Genomic DNA, 20,928 nt, shown 5'->3' with positions numbered 1-20,928 from the left:
AAAGGACTGAATTTATTAACCAAGCTCAGCCCTAATAAACCTCACACAGAGCTACAAAAACAAAAGGCTATGAAATTAACTAGGCAATGGCTGTGACTAGACTATGAAATCTACAGATCTCAGTAGAGAGAAAAACATAAGAGCAATCAAAGATTTCAATGTCTATTACTGAAGTAACTACAACGAAAATCTCTCCAACAGGAGGAAAAAAAATAACACAGGAAGGAATAAACTTCTATGAACAAAAAAATCACTCTAAGCAGAGGAAAACTATCTATGAAAACAAACAAATATAGAACTAAAAATCACTCCATCGGAGGACGAAAAAACCTAAAAACAAAACCTGTCACTAATCTATGGCTAAATCCTATACTATGAAATTTACAACAAAAAAATCACTCTGGAACAGAGGCAAGAATTGAACGTGGCACAAGGTACATACAAAGTCTATGGCTGTGGCTGGAACAAGAGCTGGAGTGATTGTAGACGGACGAAACACACTAGCACAAGACAAGGGAAACACAGACTATTTGAACACATGAGGATGATGGGAACCAGGCGGAAACAATCGGTTGACTGGGAAGACAATCAGACTGGAGACATGAGGAAAGGCAAGTGACCTGAAACGAGGGGAGAGTTACTTTTCAAAATAAAACAGGAAGTGACGTGACATAGACAATACCTCACTACAGTGTGACAGAAATATGAAAAAAAAATATGGTGTTTTGAATTGCATTCAGCTAAGTCTAAACAGTGAGTCAACAGTGATATTTAATATCTTGCTGTAATTTGTACTCTATGTGCAACGTTTTTTTTTTTTTGTTTGTTTCTATAGAAATTTTAAGCATGGTGATGTGACTTTTTTCAGAGTTTTGTCACCAACAGTTGAAATATTGTGATTATTTTTTTTCATTTTTGTGACATCCTGTTTACTGTCCGTGAGGTGAAAAGCACCATTCTCCATCCCCTCTTCTTTTTGTTTCCAATTCATTAATTAATTAAAATTATTTTAAGTTGTGGGATTTTGATGTGAAATTATTACATTTTAATGAACTCCCTCAGCTCAGTAATTTATCTCCCTGGCAGTACAGCCAAGCCACATAAATGTCTTGCAAGTCCAGCATTGGTGAACACAGGTGCTGACATTTGAGGGAGTGGAAAGGGTCAACACAGAGGAAACTATCATGGCTTGTTAGCTGTCTTGGCATACTGACTTTTGTCTTACTCTACTCGGCAAACTAAACAAGGTTTACGGAGGTGGGACAGGAGATGATGCTACATGTCTCAAATTTATTGTGTTAACTTTTTGTTCTATAAGCAAGTGAGCTAGTTGGTTTGCTAAGTATCATTTACAAATGTTAGCAAACTAGGTTGCTGGGAACCAATGTGATGGACTTGTGTCAGTCACAGTTAGCAGTCAGTATGCCAAAGAGAGTGGTGTTACAACTAGTCCTTTGAGAAGTCACCGTGTCCCTTTTTTCAATCTTTTCACTACACTCACTATACTCACTATACTCATTATGCCCACTTTACTAAAACTAATGAAATTAGTACAGCAGTCCTGCAAGAATGATTTTCATTTAGTTTTTGTTGAAAACATTTTAGAGCTGCATTGATTCAACTATCATTTTGGCAAATGTAGTTTGTGGCAGGCAGCACGGTGCAGGGGTTAGCACTGTCACCTCTCAACAAGAGTGTTCCAGCTTTGAATCCCAGTTTGGGCCCTTCTGAGTTTGCATGTTCTCCCTATGTCTGCAAGAGTTTTCACAGTGTACTCCAACTTCCTATCAACAATCCCCAAAAAAACATGAACATTAGATTAATTGGCTACTTTACATTGCCCCTAGGTGTGCGTGTGTGGTTTTCTGTTTTTGTGTGTCAACCCTGCGACTGACTGGTGACCTGTCCAAGGTTGCCTCTAGGCTCCAGCCATCCCCTGACCCTGATAGATAGGTGGTGTAGAACATGGATGAATAGTTTGTGGTACTGTTGATCTGCTCTTTATGGACAAAAATGTTGTCCAACTGCCCTTTACACCAGCAGGGACTTTAATGAAATTCTAAACACATAGACAGCTTTGCAGCAGTAACAGCTTCTACTCTTCTGGGAAGACTTTCCACAAGATTTTGGGAGTGTTTCTGAGGGAAATTTGCTCATTCACGCAGTGGAACATTTGTGGGGCCACGCGCTAATGTTGGACAAAATGGCCTGGCTTTCATCGTCTTCATTCCAGTTAATCCCAAAGGTGTTTGATGGGTTTTGAGGTCAGTGGGCCAGTCAAGTTTTTCTACACCAAACTCATCCAACCATGTCTTTATGGACCTTGCTTTGTGCACTGGGGCACAGTCATGCTGGAATCGAAAAGGGCCTTCCCCAAACAGTTGTCACAGAGTTGGAAGCACAGCATTGTCCAAAATGTGGAAGTAAGGGGCCTAGCCCAACCCCTAAGAAGCAGCCCCATCCTAATACTTTTGTGTATATAGTGTATTATTTAGTTTGCCTTCATTTATAGGAATTGGATGGATAAAATAATAGAAATACCTGTCAGCAACATTGACACCCACAAACATTCATTTAAAATGTTTTCTGTGATCAGAAGCAACAGCTGCACTAAACCAGGCTGGTTGGGCAGATGAAAATGTAGGAAAATTTTGCAAGCACAAAGACACTCCTCAGCAGCAAAGGAGTTGCAGAATCACCTTTGCATTAAGTCATCAGTCAGTGTTTTGATGCATGACTCTGAGCTGGTCACCGCTGAGCAGTGTTGTATGTACTATATGTGTACCAAAAATAACAAAAAATTCTTGATGCTCTTGCAAGAAAAATCCATGCAGAATTTTTGCACAAGTGGTCAGCATTTTTATGCATTCTGGCTTGCTCGCTGAACTGTTCAGTTACCATCATCAGTGGTGCAAGAACTCTGTTTTAGTCTCCACTCATTTTCAACAATGGTGGAATTTTTAATCATCACATTTAGGCCATTTTATTTACCACAGAAATTTACCACTGTGTTCATTGTTGCAGTGTACATTCTGCCCGGTGCTAATGCTGAGGACGCCCTAAACAAACTTTACGCAACAATAAGCAAACCTCAGAATTAATTCCTCATGGGGTATCTTTTTATTATCACCATTGATTTCAACCTTATGAATCTCAAGGCAGTACTCCCAAAGCTCCATCAACATGTAGACGTTGCAACGAGAGGGGAAAACATGCTGGTTCACGTGTACACAAACATCCCCGGTGCCCCGCCCCCTCCTTGGATACTCAGACCACATATCTGTTATGCTAATTCCTGCATAATTGACAGACACACCAAAGTGTCCCTGAAGCAGGTGATAACCTGGCCAGCAGGATCTCTGCTTTTCAGGACTACTTTGAGAGCACTGACATGACACATGTTTAGGGAGGCTGCAACCAACGGCAACCACACCAACTTGGAGGAGTATATGTCATCAGTGATGAGCTATATTAGAAAGTGCATCAATGACTTCACTATCTCCAAGATCGTCATCGCATGTGCCAACAAGAAGTAGTGGATGACTGCGGAAGTGTGCACACTGTTGAGTCCCGAAGACTTCAGAGCCTTCACAGCTGGTGACAAGGTGATGCTGAGTACAGTGACAGCCAAACTGTCCCAGGCCATCAGAGAGGCGAAGCAAGCACACACAGCAGCAGGATCCAAACCATTACCAACTACAAGACAACAACACCTACTAGTGACAGTGATACCTCCCTCCCAGATGTGCTGAGCGACTTCTACCCACAATTTGAGGACCAGAAAACGCCTCACTACGTCTCACTATAGTTCACATATGGAGGACTCTACACAGAGTATATCCACGGAAGACTGCTGGATCAGACAACATCCCTGGCAGAGTGGTCAGGGAATGCACAGACCAGTTGCTGTACGCCAGTTTGTTTTAATTGGTTCCAGAACTTGTGTGTGTAGAGGTTAGCCCAACTATATCTACACCACAGCCACCCATTGGGAAGGAACCTGGTCTGCATGTCGAAGTGTCCTTGAACAAGACGTTGAACCCCAAATTGTTCCTGATGTTTCATCATCAGTGTGAGAATGTGTGAGTGAATGCGACAGTAGTGTAAGTATTTTGAGTGGTCAGTCAGACAAGAAAAGCGCTATATAGGTACAGTATATTTACCTGCCAGAGAGGTGACATTCCACATCTCTGAGACCAATCTGCGATTCAGGGGTTCAACATGTCCAGGTACCCTCTCCAGCATGCAATGCACTGGACTCTCTGGTGCACCTGCAGGTGGTGTGATTTTCAAGGTTTAATCAATTATTTGGAAAAAATATGTTGAATTAATTAAATTTGAAATGGATGATGTAATCTGTATTATTATATGTATTTTGATTTTTTAGAGGTTGTTGAGAGGAACTCTCCCCCTGCACCAGTGGAAATCCTCCCATCTAATGAGGGCCAGGACATCGCCCCCACTCAGTCAGTTGGTAAGACTATATTCTTTTCTGTTCTTTTATGTGTTTTTCTGTTATGCTCTATTCTGACTGGACCTTGAGCCTGAATTTGTTAAAATGTTGAAATAAAATCAGTAAATGAAAATGATAAATCGTGCAAATTTAATTAAATTTTTTTCAATTCATTGTACTGAAAACCCTGAGTTGGTTTTCATGCTATTGTTATCCTGTTTTTTTTTTATTCTTACTTTGATCTTCTGTACTTTTTTTGTATCACGACTACTTGTGCATGCATTACAGAAACCATTTCACTAGCAAAATTTTAAAAATCTTCAAATGTCAAACCTACATCACATTAACATTTTTGCATACTTTCAGCTACATATTTCATTTACATAGGTCACAAGACTTTAAACTGTCAAGCATATATTCAACTTTTTTACCATTTTTGAAATATCACCTTTTTGTTTATGTGCTTTGTTTTCAGTCGTTTTCTGAGTTTCTAATGTGTGTTTTTCACTCCTTGAAGTGTGTCACATTATGATCCAGTTATTACTGTTGATGATTTTTTTTAATGTTGGAGGACCCTCAGACCCACAGTTAAAAACTTTTATTTAACTTTTCATCTCCATTTATACCAATACTGCAGTCAGTTCCTTCTGTGTCTCTCTTCTCTCTCAGAGTTGGATGAGTGCCAGATCAGCCCTTACATTTGTGGCCAGGGGATTTGTTACAATACAGCTCAGGGTTACACTTGCCACTGTCATGAGGGATACCACCTGGATGACACCCAAACTACTTGTGCTGGTGAGTAGTCCAGTGGTCAAAGTTGGATGTTGAGGTCAAAGATTATCTTGTGCTTTTTGGCCTATTATTATTATTATTATTTTGCATTCACAGCATAAAAGTTCTTTATCGTGCTCATACATGTAAATGGTGTTCAGCTACTACAGATACGTGAAATGACCTCTGTGGACAAAAGATATGTTAGCTTAGTGACAGACTGATGACGTAACTGGGTGTACACTTCCTCTTGCCCATTGTGAGCTGGGAGAGGCTCTATCCCCCAGCAGCCCTGCAAAGGTTAGATAGCAGATAACGTGTATGACCACAGTGGGAAATACAGATTAGATTAAACCAACTGGCCATAAAAGCTTTTTCTATGAAATAAGACTACAAAAAGAATGGTTCTGTAATGATCACTTTATTTTTTTCTGCATCTGGCCCTGAATAGTCCAAATGCATTGAATGCCCAATTAGGTAAACTGAGTCAAGTCAAGTCACAGCTGGGTCTAGCCACATGGTCACTTATCACCCTGTGAACTGAGTTAAGTGTAGACCCCCGCGGGTGGGTCTGGCCACATGGTAACACATCATACCTTTAATACCTTCTGCTTGGCCAGGCCCACTGACGTAAAAGGACTTCATTAAATGTTGGGTTTGAAATGTACCTTATATATTATGAGATGAAAATGTGTTCATATTTGGTATCATTTCAATGGTCTCAGTGCGAGAAGTGCAAAGGTGCAAGCGAGGAAATGCTAGAGACAATTTATAAGTGATATATCTAAACTCTAAACTGCTAATTATCTTGTTTGATTGATTTATTGACTGTTTTGATTATTCTTTAAGAGCTATGCAGTATTTTTAATTGTTATCTTGTTTCATTGGCTCATTGACTGTTTTGATTATTCTTTAAGAGCAATGCAGTATTTTTAATTATTATCTTGTTTCATTGGCTCATTGACCATTTTAATTATTCTTTAAGAGCTATACAGCATTTTTAACTATTATTCTGTTTGATTGATGTATTGACTGTATAGTTATGTAGTGAGTAATGATTGCTATACCACACTTGTAACCTCTGAGTAAAATAGAAAAGATTGAGTGTTATGTTCTGTAACTGTTAGCATAGGCTAAGTTCTGGACCGTTGAACATCTCAACCCAGGGCCCGGGCTATTTCCCATGTTTTGTAGCTTGCTGGATAGCATTATGCCTAAATTCCTATCCCTGAACTATTTAGCCAGACTTAGTTCTGCTGAACAGAAACTATTTCTTAGGAGGTATACTAAGGTTGATGTCCACCTGGTAGACATATTATAAATTGGAGTCAGATTGGTTAAAGTTATTATCTCGTTCAAGCACCGAAAAGACAGAATCCGCATAGGGGGAACTCGGTACAAGCCGTTCAGTTTCTCCCCTTTCATGGCAAAGGAAAAAACAGCATCAAATTCCAAAGGGCTATGTGGAAAAGGACATTATGCAGATCATTGTCAAACCACACATCAGGCCTCCTACCTCAAAGCAAAAGAACTGTCTTATATGAGCTGATAGATAGAGACATTGTCTACAAACCAGATGATAAGGGTGGTGGTATATGCATTCAAGATGCTGAAATTAATTAAATTAAACAGATATAGAAATATAGCCTTTCCTAGCTGTCAAACACCAGATTTTAAACAATAAAGACAAGACAAGAAAAATCCTGGCATGAAGACTTTGCATGGCAAAAGCAATTCCAGACGTGAAGACAATACAACGCACACACAAAAGGTGCCGGGGAAACTAGGACTAAATAGATGGGACAATAAGACACAGGTGCCACACATAAGTGATGAGCAAGCAATCAAGGGGAACTAAAGCAAAGATACATGAAACAGAGACACACACATGACAAAAACTTAGAACATAACACATGGAAACTAATACACAAGACAAGACAAACATGAAATATGACATGTAGACTAGAAATCAAGACAAGATATGATCAAAACTAACATGAGGTGACAGCAGTCCCATTGTGGAACAGATACATTTTCTGTGGTCTTCACTGTCAAAATTTGTGGACTTTTTTTCTTTTTAAGCCCTTGGAGCATACCCTGCCACTATACATCAAGGACTAATGTGATTTCACAGATAATATTATTACATTGATAATATTAATACATTTATTAATATACGCCATGAAGGTGGTTTGAAGGCTGTAACAGAGCTTGTCATCGATTTATCCAAATTTGTTATGAAATACTGGTATTTCATTGTGAATTGATCAAGCATAGAAGTTGGCCCTAAACTTGAACTAGCAATAAATTTGGTAGCTCAGTCATTTTGAAAGATGGATAGTTATGACCATGGAGATTATCCCCCTCCCCATTGTTTTTTGTAATTGACACAACATCAAATTCCCAAGATATCCACATATGCACACACATATGTAAATATATGTATGTAAAGTTGAAAGACATATAAGGGGGTCATTTTCAAATATGTGCACATATGTTGGAAAATATATGTGGCATAGATAAAAAACATATATGTTAATATATTTTCTTTCCATGTGGGACTGTATAGTGAAAAAGGTGTAAACAGCAAATGAAGCAACAACAGTGTCGCTCCGCTGTTGCATCATGTACATCTATCCAGTCTGATAAGCTGGAAGACTAGGATTCCATTTTCAGGGGACTGAATAAAATACAGACAATAGGTTGTTTGATTATTCAATCTTATTCCACTTCCTGTTACAGATATGAGATGTAGTTGAAAGCTCCAAAAATGTAGTAATTGTACCTTTAAATATGTTATGTTATGCATAGTGTTTTCATGGTCTAGAATGAACGTCCTTACTGAACAACATACTTCTGTTTTGTCAACCATATGGGGATATTTTTTAAAATGTTCTTTATCATACACTGGCGGGAATATATGACAACACTACGATCTTAGGTTGCATAAAATATTCTGAAGTCCACTTACTGTAATGAACTCATTTTGTTAGGCCGTGATGTAGCAAAATTCCAACAAAAAGGAGAAAAAACTTTTATGAATGTAAACAGTGGCCAATTGCATGGAGATACCAGTATCAGCCGAGCTTCTTGGCTTTGTTTCCGTCTTGGAAATGAGAAAAATCTCACCCTAACGTTTTTTGTTTTTTTTTTTAACTGAAGCGATCATGTGAACGATTGTGACAATTAACAACATAGCACATTTGCACCATGTTTTGACTTGTTTAAACAAAACAACAGAACATAAGAGCAGCGTCACACATGCAGCTGGTGTAAACACACGTTTCAGTTGCCCGTAAAGCCAACAATGCATTGTGGTTTTCCCACTCCGCTACGTCACACTTTGGAGCCCTATAGCCTTCTAAGCCGCTGCTGCAATGTGGATCGAATTGATGATAGGTGATAGTGTGTGAGGCCACTTTAAAAATTGCTGCATGCAATAAAACAATCAAAAACTATTCTCTTATACATTGAATTTTCTTCTGCAAACCTCAATGCACATTACATCAGTTGCAAATAAAGTAAGATATAGGCATTATGTATGGAATATAAGTCATATATGACACATATATTTCCTATATATCTGCATACATGCACATATATGACCCTAAATATGGCATACATGCAACATTCTGCATATGTTTGGATATATGTTCAGACAGTATATTTCCTTTCTGTGTGGGAACATCACTACTGAAGATGTTTTTTTGTTTACAGCTGTCTTTGTTTGAGATTTTTTCTTTAAGTTTATTAAACACCTACAACATCACACAGCAGCCTAATCTTAAAATTTAGAAAGTTGCGTGGCACATTTTACATATGCTGAGCAGCCATAGCTTTCGTCACAATCTGACAGTAATAATCGTCTGTATGCTGTTACTGTATGCTACCCCATTTCTTATTAAACCAAGATTAATAAGAAAGGGGGCACTACCAGGAAAACCCTGACCGTCAAAATAGTCAATTCTATCTCAAATGGAGTGTTCACCTAAAAATGTCAACATCTTTGAGATATTGGCACTGATAAAGGCACTGCCCCTGACAACCAATTCTTTACCACAACGCAGAAGTAAAACCAGGGCAATGTCTCTTTAATATGGCAGGATTTATTAACATAGACAACATGACTCATACCTCAATATAGCTTCTGTTTACAAGTCCTGTCATTTGCTAAACATCAAGGAAGCAGTGTGTTTGTGTGTGTGTGTGTGTGTGTGCGTATGGGACTTAGTGGATTGGGTCACGTATGAGTTGGGAAAAGCAACATGGCAGATGGGACTCAGTATCATATCACACGAGAGTTTGGGAAACCAAGATGGCCGACAGGAATTTAATGAAGGCCCACCGGTAAACATGCATCAATAGGGCACGTGTGTTATATGTTATCTTTGACCAGGACATTTCATGTTCCATCCTATCTCAAAGAGTTAATAGTACCCCACCAGAGCTTTGTGTTCCCAAAATGCAGGGCTACTTGTGGTTCCTAGAGTCCTCAAAAGTAGATTGGGAACCAGAGCCTTTAGTTATCAAGCTCCTCTACTATGGAACCATCTTCCGGTTTCGGTCTGGCAGGCAAACTCATCATAATACCTTCTGTATACTTCATCGTCATTATCATTATCTACAGTTCCAATACTTCTGGTATTATTACTGCTGCTATGCATCTCTGCTTGTGTGCTCCTTCTCTCTCGCCCGGCCCTCTCTCCCTCTCTCCCTCGCTCTCTCTCTCTCTCTCTCTCTCTCCCTCTCTCAACCCAACCGGTCAAGGCAAATGGCAGCCCATTTTGAGTCGGGGTCTGCTCTGAGGTTTCTGCTTTCTAAAAGGCAGTTTTTCCTCACCACTGTTGCCAAGTGCTTGCTCAAGGGGGAATGTTGGGCTCTCTGTATTACAATTTAATTAAAGAGTTTGGTCTAGACCTGCTTTAATTGGAAAGTGTCATGAGAAAACTTTGTTGTGAATTGGCGCTATATAAATAAACTGAATTGAATTGAATTGAACAATGCCAGTGGGAGATCACACTTCCACTCAGACAGTTGAAACAAAAAAAGGAGGAACAGGAACACAAGCACTCAGCAGTGCAGCACTTGCAGTCCTGAAAGAGGTGCAGTAGCCAGTCTGTTGTTACACAGAACAGATCTGGCTCAGCTGATGAGCAAGACTGGTCTCCAGATATTTAACCAACAACAACAGAGTACTAGCGACAATCGCAAGTACAGAGTAATACTCACAAAACTTATACAATGCATTAAAGAAATGACAGGGACATGCAGCAGTAGTACCCAAATCTCCCGATACTATCCAGCAAATGGGACGCAGGAGTTCCTGGCTCTACAAGCTAGAATTAAAAGCCTCTTATTTATTATAAGATAGTAAGATAAGATAATCCTTTATTAGTCCCATTACTGGGAAATTACAGTGTTACAGCATCAAACAGGATATAGAGGGTGCAAAGCATGCAAGAATAAGGGAAGGATGTGCATTCAAAAGAATACATACATAGGAAACAAATACCTGCAGCTGTATACAGTACAGAAAAGAAAAATACTATTCACACTAGAGTCCCTCAAGTTATGATTAGTGGATGGATTGATTATTGTACTGATTTGTTTCAGGAAAAAACGAAGTATGTATGTACTCATCCTAGTAGTAGTGTTACATGAGTAAGGATTATTGCACAATTATTACTACACATGTATTATTGCAGGTCTGGTGTGACCATTTGTCCCATTTATTGCACATGATTTATTGTCCAGTTAACACATTCAACAGCTTAAATGTCCAGTCTATCAGCTGTGCTTGTTGTGGAGTCTGACAGCAGTGGGCAGGAAAGAGCGGCGGTAGCTCTCCTTCACACAACGCGGGTGTAGCAGTCTGTCACTGAAAGAACTGCCCAATGCTGTCAGAGTGCCTTGCATGGGGTGGGAGGGGGTCTCCAGCATGGACGACAGCTTGGCTATCATCCTCCTGTCACCCACCTCATCCACTGAGTCCAGGGGGCAGCCCAGGACTGAGGCGGCCCTCCTCACCAGTCTTTCCAGCCTCTTTGGAGGAGATGCGGCCTGCCCAGCAGGCCACACCATAAAAGATGGCTGATGCCACCACCGAGTCATAAAAACTCCTGAGGAGTGGACCCTGAATTTCAAAGGTCCTCAGTCTTCTGAGCAGGTAGAGTCTGCTCTGGCCCTTTTTGTACAGGGCTGGCCTTCTATCACTCCTCTGTGAAGAGTGTGCTAACGTACTGTCTGGGTGTGTGGTACGCAGGTTCCACAGCTGAGGACAGGAACCCATGGGAGACCCCCACACCCTGCTCACCCCCTGTATGACCTGTTACCCTCTGGGAGGTGTTTCAGGTCAATCAAGTCCCACACCACCAGGCTGAAATGGACTACTTTTGTGCATGTAGACCAAAGGACAGGTTTATTATCAGAATAGGCCTCCTTTGTTTGAAGTCTGTTGGTGAAACACAACATTCTCCCCTTTAATTTAAAGAATGGGATTTCATTCTCAGTCTTTTGATCAACATAGGGGCCAAACAGTCATGTAATCTGGTTTACACGATCCATGTAATCCTCAGAAACAGAAAAGAGTTTGGCAGTTCATACTATATGTCTTGATATATCTACGTTACTTACAGTCATGTACATACAATCGCACCATCCTTTGCTGCGTTTACACAAATTGAATTGAAAGGGGGAAAAGAAGGTGAAAGGTGGCTAATGGTTAGGCTTACTCCTGGATCAGACTGAAGTTGGCCTCTGGGATGGGCGCATGGCAACCACTCAGCACACTCCATCAGGTTGAAGGTCTTGGGATACGAAGAAGAATAGGTGTCTAATGTGGAGATGAAGGGAATAAACCACTTTCAGAACAATTTGCAGTTCATAACAGCCACCCCCGGATTTGTAGAAAATACGTTTCATTCATAGAAGACCTTAAGTTGGGGCAACTGGCTTTCAGTTTAAAAGCAAAGATGTTTCCCCTCCCATCCAGAAGATTGCACCATCACCTGTCTACTGTGCAGCCTTGAGATCCCTCCACAGGAAACTTAGACCCCATTCCCCCATGAACCATGTGACCCATACAAGTCACAAGATGAAATGGTGGGTTGACGACCCATTTGATGAGCCACACTATGGTTATGGGGGCATCGGTGAGTCATTTATACCTCAACACATGAGACTTTTAACAAGTCACATGATGCCTGAATGTGACAACGACCCATTCAGCCTCCTTGCAGTCACATGTTGACTGGCCGAGTGTAGGTTCAATACCTGGGACTCCCAAACAGTTTATAGAGAAGCCTTTTTCATGAGAGATGAAATGTCTTTTAAACTGCAGTCCAGTTGCCCCAACTTAAGCTCTTCTACACAAGATGACTTGGATGACTGAGAATCTACACAGACATCAGTTTCTTCAGTAGTTTCAGGGAGTTGGATTATTGTGACAACAGGACATGTGCTTTTTTGACCTTTATAATGTCCTTGGCACTATGAACCTTTCAATCCATTCCATTGAAAGGTTCAGTTATTCTTCTAAAAAGCCATGATGCTCAATGGCACTGGACATCAGCTAACATGACAACCTGACCTGAACCCAAGTTTTTGTTGTCAGAGGAATCAGGCCGCCGCCATCAGCAACATATTTAGTGTGACTGGGTCTGGGGAGATATATCCAATGGGTTTTGAATTTAGAATGCCTTCAGTTTCTATGAAGACTGTGAGTAGAACTGTTTCTGTTGTCAGTTGATTTCCTCATACAACACAGAGGGCTGTCTTTACTGATTTTATTTGTCTTTCCCAACTTCCACCAAAATGTGGGGGAGATGTAGTATTGAACTGGAAGTTCACTTATGTGGTGGCCAATTGGCGCTTTAGGTCTGGTGCCCAACATTCTCTCTGTTTGTCTACCAACCTTCACTGTGAAAGGCCCAAAACAGTCTGTGCCTATGAACCAGAATTGGGGCTTGAATAGTCTTAGATGGACTGGAGCAAGGTCTGCCATTTTGGATTTGACTGGACTGCCTCTCCATATCAAGCACCTAGGCATGCAGACTGCTTCTACAAACATTTGTGAAAGAATGGGCCGCTCTCAGGAGCTCAGTGAATTCCAGCGTGGTACTGTAATAGGATGCCACCTGTGAAACAAGTCCAGTTGTGAAATTTCTTCGCTACTGAATATTCCACAGTCAACTGTAAGTCTGATTGCGTTGTGCCAAGTGTGAAGTTTGGTGGAGGGGGGATTATGTTGTGTGTGTGTTTTTCAGGAACCGGGCTTGGCCCCTTAGTTCCAGTGAAAGGAACTCTGAATGCATTGAGATTTTGGACAATTCCGTGCAGCTTGGGGATGGCCCCTTCCTGCTCCAACATGACAGCGCACCAGTGCACAAAGCAAAGTCCCTAAAGACATGGATGGGCGGCTTTGGAGTGGATGAACTTGACTGGCCTGCACAGAGTCCTGACCTCAACCTGACAGAACACCTTTGGGATGAATTAGAGTGAAAAGCTGACCAGGCCTTCTTGCCCAACATCAGCGTCTGACCTCACAAATGTGCTTCTGAAAGAAAGATCAAAATTCCCATAAACACACTCCTAAACCTTGTGGAAAGCCTTCCCAGAAAAGTTGAAGCTGTTATAGCTGCAAAGGGTGGGCCAACGTCATATTAAACCCTATGGATTAAGAATGGGATGTCACTTAAGTTCATATGCATGTAAAGACAGATGAGTGAATATAGTGTATTTTCAGCACTTTGTGTCAGTCAGAGCCTGAATCTCAGCTATTCTCATGCCAACAAACACTGTTGATAGTAACCATGATAGTACCGTTGTAGAGTCTGTCCAGAGAAATTTAGCCAGCTGGGCACCACACAGGGCTGCACATAATTCAAGGTGAGCGATAGATAGCTGGCATTTAGGGGCAATCCGAGACCTGGTCATGATGAAGCTGATGTGTGTGGTCATGTTCATCTTTTTTCTGAAGGTAGGCAACAGCACCATACACACAGTCAGAGGCATCACAGGATATATGCGTAGGGCATTCTGAGGTAGCTCCACTGGCAGTTATCAACATAACAAAAAATGTTGGAGAGAATGAAGGACATCCTCATTACCATCACTGTTCTGTCAGCTACAGGTTTGTGTATCAGCAGGGACAATTTGGTCATTGGCGAGAAGATAAATGATTATAGGGAATAATCATTGAAACAAGTGTATTCATTATACATGTAAAATCAGGGCAGTTGAACGTCCGCAGGGCTTTCCTCGACGTGGTACTGACGATCCGTTGCCTCACTCCTCTGGCGATGCCAGCTTTGTTATTTCTTTAACAAACTTGGTGCGCGCTGTTCTCGTTTACGTGAGATGATTGTGCAGTGATCCACGCCGAAGGAAAAAAACAAAAGAGAAAGAAAAAACAGCAGTCTATTGCTCAGCCCACGAGTTGAAGACTATGACCCAGGGTTCAAAGGTGATAGTAATGGCTTGCTCCCTTTCAGCGACCAAGTTGAAGAAAACTTGACAGTCCTCCACTGTACTTGGCGCACAGGAAAAAGCAATGTATGAGGGTTGCAATGCCTTTGTATTACCTGAGTGACATCACCTTGGACCCCCGTGGAGATAGCTGGACCGCAGCCAATGTCTGTGCAGGGTCGAATTCAGATTTTACAACTCTGTGTAAATAATGGGGGTGGGTGGTGGTGGGGAGGGCTGTACGTTCAGTCACTCTGGGTCCGGCTTCTGGAGGGACATGTAGGCCTCTCTATTGTCCTATTGAGTACATGGCTAGAGATCCCAACATTTGCCAATATGTAACAAATAAAATAAAAGCTAGTGTGTCAAATTAAATCTGTGTCCATCCTGTACCAACTTTCTACTCAATCACAGAAAAACTAAGGTAATTGACTGTGATTAGCTGCTATTGACCATGCTGCTCTTATCTGAAAGTTGGTTTAAATACTTCTTGAATAGGTGGCTTCTTGAATAGGTGATGCCCACAAAAAACGTCACTTCCTGTTTAACTTCTTCTATTTTTCTGACAGGAAGTAAAAATCTAGAGCCTATGTTACTATGTTTCAACAAATAATGTCCTGCAGTTAAATGTAATAGTGATTATCACTGACACATAATTACAGGAGACAATCAAATTAGAGTACATTGGGCACAGTAGACACAGCTTAGTAAATCAGATTTTTGAAGTAGACATATTTAGGCCAGCTTTTGGTAAATGGCCAGATTTGCAAATAACAGGATGAATATTTGAAAGAGTTTTTGGTCACACTGGGAGGATTTATTGAATTTGTACAGGGTTCTCGCTCCTTATGAACGAGGGAAGAGAAGCAAACTGAACCAAACAAGCCAGTGCTAAGATTCTGGGGACGCCATAGATGAGTTTTGGCTACCTGTTTGCAAAGTATGGGTGTGGGTGACAGAAAATGAAATGTTCGCTGTTTGCATTTTTGACCCTAGGCTATTTGGAAGAATGCTATTGTTTCTGAATAATGGTTTGTGTTCCCAGAAGGGGTAGAAATTGTCAATGAAGTAGACATTGTGGGCAGGGTAGGTTGATGAGGGCCAGGTGTGCAGCAACAAAAAAAAGAAAAAAAAAGAAAATTAAAAAAAACAATAACTTGCTGAAATGCCCAGCACCACATCCACAGGAAGGAATGGTAATGAATATCCAGACACGACATACGGGTCCTAATATTTTTCAGATGGACTCAAATAAGTGTGGAAAGTCATTGTTTTAGACTTTGGGTTGTTTTTTGTGGATAACATTTATACCTATATGCACAATATATAATAATAATATAATATAAAAATAATATAATATACTTTATTAATGTCTGGTTCATTTGTGAGAATTTCAGTTGGTTTATCATTGGTATTGCGAACAGTGATGCCTGAGACTGTTACTGCAGTGTTTGCACGGACATTCCTGATGTTGGAGTCACCTATGACCAGGGTTATGATCTGATGCAGATGTTGTTTTGTGGACATGGATCTGTTCTCCCTGGGGATTGAGTGCCAATGTCCATGGGAATCTGAAACTACTGGCCCTACTGCTCTGAAGAGGATTTGGGCCACACTGCTTTGTTGGCCTGGACTAGGTGTGAGCTCCAGACTGACAGTGGACTGGTGTTGCTCCACCTTCCCCAGCACATTAAAACTTGTTACTCAATAGACCCCTGGGATGATACAGTACAGGATTTCCTACCTCTTCTGTTGTCGACAATCAAGGGATCCTAATTAGCTGTGATGGAACATGTCTGTGATTTAGCTGTGCCTCAAACATGGGCCAGGGGTCCTTGTGAATCTCGTGAATCTATGTGCTGATCAGTGGCTCCGGATCTGTGATTATACAGGGACCAAGCCAGGGAAACAGGAGGCTTACCTGCGGCAAACAAGACCGTAAGCTGCTGATCCTCTTGGATCTGATAGAGCTTGGAGATCTGACCTTCAAGTTCAGCAATTTTTTGACTTAATCAAAGGCATCCATATATGATATGTAGATTGCACATTGCATTGCATTGCACACAAGGTGTTCTGGCAACAACCATTCCTACACTCCCTAGCCCCCCTTCACATCTGTTACAATTCCCTTGTCATGATCTGTTTCTCTTATTACATATAGTATATGTATGTATATACATGTATGTATTATAGTGTATGTATGTATAAAATATAGTATGTTGTCTTTCTTTTCCCTATTTTCTGCTGCGTGAGCTTGCCTTTCTCTCTCTTCTGTCTGTGTTTCTCTATCCTCAGCTGCTTCCTACCCACGTCTTTTACCTGTTGCTTGAATTCAATTCAATTGAATAGAATTCAATTTATTTATATTGCGTCAATTCACAACAAAAGTCATCTCATGACACTTTCCAATTAGAGCAGGTCTAGACCAAACTCTTTAATTAAATTGTAATATAGAGAGCCCAACATTCCCCTTGAGCAAGCACTTGGCGACAGTGAAGCAGAAAAATTCCTTTTTAGAAAGCAGAAACCTTAGAGCAGACCTTGGCTCAAGATGGGCGGCCATCTGCCTTGACCAGTTGGGTTGAGCGAGAGAGAGAGAAAGAAAGAGAGAGAGCGAGAAAGATAGACAGACAAGGGTGGGGGGCATGAGAGAAGGAGCACACAAGCAGAGATGTATAGCAAGATACAAGATAGAAACCCTATAAAAATAATAAATTTAAAGATGTGAAAATGTGCAGTATTTACATGTACAGTATTTACATCTAGTGCAGGTGGGAGTACGATTAAGGCTCACTGTTGAGCAGACGGATGGCCTGGGGGAAGAAGCTTTTCCTCATCCTCTCCGTGTTGGTTCTCAGGCAGCGGAACTGATGGCCTGATGGCAACAGGGAGAGGAGTGAGTGTCCAGGGTGATGGGGCTTCCTGAGGATCTTCTCAGCTCTCGACCTGCATCGTTTGATGTAAATGTCCTGCAGGTCGGGTAAAGTTGTTCTGATTGTCCGTTCAGCTGAGTGGACTACCCTCCTGAGGGCCGAGAGGTCCTGCTTTGTGCAGCTGCCCATCCATGTGGTGATGCTCCCACTCAAGATGCTCTCAGTGGTGCAGGTGTAAAAGTTCCTGAGCACCTTGAGGGGGAGTCTGAAGTCTCTGAGGCGTCTGAGGTGGAACAGACGCTGCCTGGCCTTCTTAACAGTCCTGTTAATGTGTAGTGACCAGGACAGGTCCCGTGTGATGGTCACACTGAGGTATTTGAAATTGTCCACCTTCTTCACCTCAGACCCGGCGATGCAGAGTGGACGGATGTCCTTCTGCTGCTTCCTCCTGTAGTCCACAATCAGCTCCTTAGTTTTGCTGACGTTCAGCAGGAGGTTATTCTCCTGGCACCAGCTCTCCAGGTGGGTGACCTCCTTCCTGTAGGCCTCCTCCTTGTTGTGGGAGATTAACCCCACGATGGCTGTGTCGTCAGCAAACTTTATGATGGTGTTACTGTCTGATGTGGACACACAGTCATGTGTGTACAGGGAGTACAGCAGGGGACTCAGCACGCAGCCTTGGGGGGATCCAGTGTTGAGGGTGAGGGGGGATGAGCTATAGGGGCCCACATGTACCATCCGGTAAGGAAGCTGTGGATCCACCTGCACAGGGAGGAGTTCAGTCCAAGATCACACAGCTTAGTGACCAGCCTGGAGGGGACTATGGTATTGAATGCTGAGCTGTAGTCCACAAACAGCACTCTCACATATTTCCCCATCTTAGTGTCTACATGGGAAAGTGTCTTGTGCAGCAGGAAGGTTATGGTGTCATCTGTGGATCTGTCTGGGCAGTATGCAAACTGAAGGGGATCCAGGTTGGGGGGCAGAGAGGAGGTGATGAATGTTTTGACCAGCTTCTCAAAACATTTCATCACCATAGGTGTGAGGGCTATGGGGCGATAGTCATTGGGGTTACTGGGCTGGGCTGTCTGTGGGACAGGGACTACAACAGACTTTTAAAGCAGGTGGGAATCACACACTGTGTGATTCCCCACCTTGAAGAACTTGTTGGAAACGAAGAGGCTGGGGGTGAATCGTGCGCTTGTGCTTAGGACTATGCTTCCTCCATACAGCCACCCAAACTTCCCGCCTTTTCCCGGCTGCTCGGGAACTACTGGGGGCAGGCTAGGAGCTACACTAGATCGGTCCACACTAGCTAATGGGGGCTGGCTAACTACAGTAGCTAAAGACTTTGTTTCCATGGTGCAGAACCATGTTCTAATTCACTAAGCCTCGCCTCCAGCGCTACAAGTAAACTACATTTATTACATTTACCATCTTCAATAAAGGAGGCAGAGGAATAGCTAAACATGTGACACACCAAGCAGGAGAGAGCAGGAAAGAGGGAGACAGAGAAGCCATTGCTAATGAGCAGGCTAAGCTAGCTTAGTGGAATTTAACAAATGCTAATCGGTTATAAGATTAGTGTGAAATTACAAAAGTGAGTGACGTTCAAAGTAACAAGGTGAAATTACTCCTTATCACGAATAGTAGAACAACTTAACAACCGACACACAAAGACAGACAACCACACGCTCGTTGTGGCTGACGCAGAAAAAGGTTGAACCCCGACGCAGAGTCAAAAAGGCAGGCAGGCGAGGCAGAGGTCCGAACAATGGTCTTTATTTTCAAAAATCAAAAAACTAAACAAAACTGGCTCACTCTAACTGTGACTAGCGATCTAAGAAAAAAACTGTGGCAAAAACTCCTGGCATGGCATGGCATGGCATGGCATGGCATGGCATGGCATAGCAAGACAACAGGTTTCCTGATCTGAACAGAGGACGTTCAAAAACGCACTGACACAGGTGACTGGGAAGACAAGGACTAAATAGACAAGACAACGAGACACAGGTGACATACATTAGGAGGGAGACAGCAATCAGGAAAACTAAAGCAAAGCTACATGAAAACAGGACACACAGGGGAAGAGACGCTTTTCAAAATAAAACAGGACATGACATAAACCTTGAACATAAAACATGGACACAAGACACACAAGAAACATGACACATGGACTCAAAACCAAAAGACAAAGCATAACAAAAACCAAGCATGACAGTTCTTACACGCACACCTAGGGGCAATGTAGAGTAGCCAGTTAACTTAATATGCATGTTTTTTGGGATTGTGGGAGGACGCCGGAGTGCCCGGAGAAAACCCACACAGGCACAGATTCGAACCTGGAACCCTCTTACTGTGAGGCAACGATGCTAACCACTGCACCACCGCCCGGCATGGTCATTTAAAAGGGAATTTTTACTTGTCAGTTTTGGATAGGCGGAAATCACTATTTCACTAGTGTTGTGCACTAGTAGGGGCACTTTGGTTATTGGCAAGAAGGGTCAATGATGGGGAATAATCATTGAAACGAGATCAGTGTATTCTTCATACACATGATTGAGGGTAAATCTTAGCACTGACTGTCATGAATCCAACTGTTATCACAAGTACATTCTCAGTAACCACAGACAACGACGTATTAAATTATGACAGGATTTATTAACACAGCAACAACCATCCATAGTATCACTTTGTAATAAAGACTATTATAAGTTTTATCTACACACATTAACTACTAACTACAATGGGTACACAGATACAGCAGCAAGGGTATATCTATACATGTATATACATATGGGTGTGCATATATTTATATAGGAGTGTGTGTATGTATGTGTGTGGGTGGGTGGGTGTGTGCACTCTTGCGGGCAAGTGCGTGGAGAGAGAGAGAGAGAGAGAGAGAAAGAAAAATGGCAATGGAGTCACGTGAGTTACGTATCAGGAAGAGCAAAGATGGTGGCGGGGAGACGCACGGGCGTGCTCCTTGAAGCCAAGATGGCAGGTAGTCACATAAGTGACGTCAGCAAGAACAAGATGGCGGGTGACCATGTGAGCGATGAGTCAGTAAGAACCAAGATGGCAGCAGAGTGACACACAGGACGTACTGCTCAGAGTCAAGATGGTGATTGCCCACGTGATGTGGCTTATGTGGTAAACAAAGGGGGACAAAGGGTGAAGACCCTTGCGTCACATGTTCCTTGAGGAGGTTCGTGATCACTTGCTCGGGCCTTTGCCTCAATGCCCAGTGTGAGGGAAAGAAATAGGGATAGAAACAGAATAAAGAGCCCAATAAAGATCACCACCTCAGTTCTTTTGAGTCTCACACTATTACCACACAATAACGGAGTCAGTAAACCGAAGTTT

At 42.0% G+C, this 20,928-nt stretch overlaps 1 protein-coding gene across 5 annotated transcripts in view; it reads left to right on the top strand.

The window, feature by feature from the left end:
• The window catches only part of ltbp1 (latent transforming growth factor beta binding protein 1), a 191,333-nt gene that overhangs the window by 137,805 nt on the left and 32,600 nt on the right, over positions 1 to 20,928 (top strand). For all 5 annotated transcript variants that reach the window (XM_046401529.1, XM_046401527.1, XM_046401528.1 and 2 more), the window contains 2 exons: positions 4,388 to 4,474; positions 5,123 to 5,248. In XM_046401529.1, coding sequence (XP_046257485.1) covers positions 4,388 to 4,474; positions 5,123 to 5,248 — 213 coding nt within the window. The remainder of the gene's footprint in view (positions 1 to 4,387; positions 4,475 to 5,122; positions 5,249 to 20,928) is intronic.

This window comes from Scatophagus argus, chromosome 10, assembly GCF_020382885.2.
Source record: "Scatophagus argus isolate fScaArg1 chromosome 10, fScaArg1.pri, whole genome shotgun sequence".
Classification (NCBI taxonomy): domain Eukaryota; kingdom Metazoa; phylum Chordata; class Actinopteri; family Scatophagidae; genus Scatophagus; species Scatophagus argus.
Note: the sequence above shows the minus strand (reverse complement) of the source record. Positions and strands in the feature narration are given on the sequence as shown.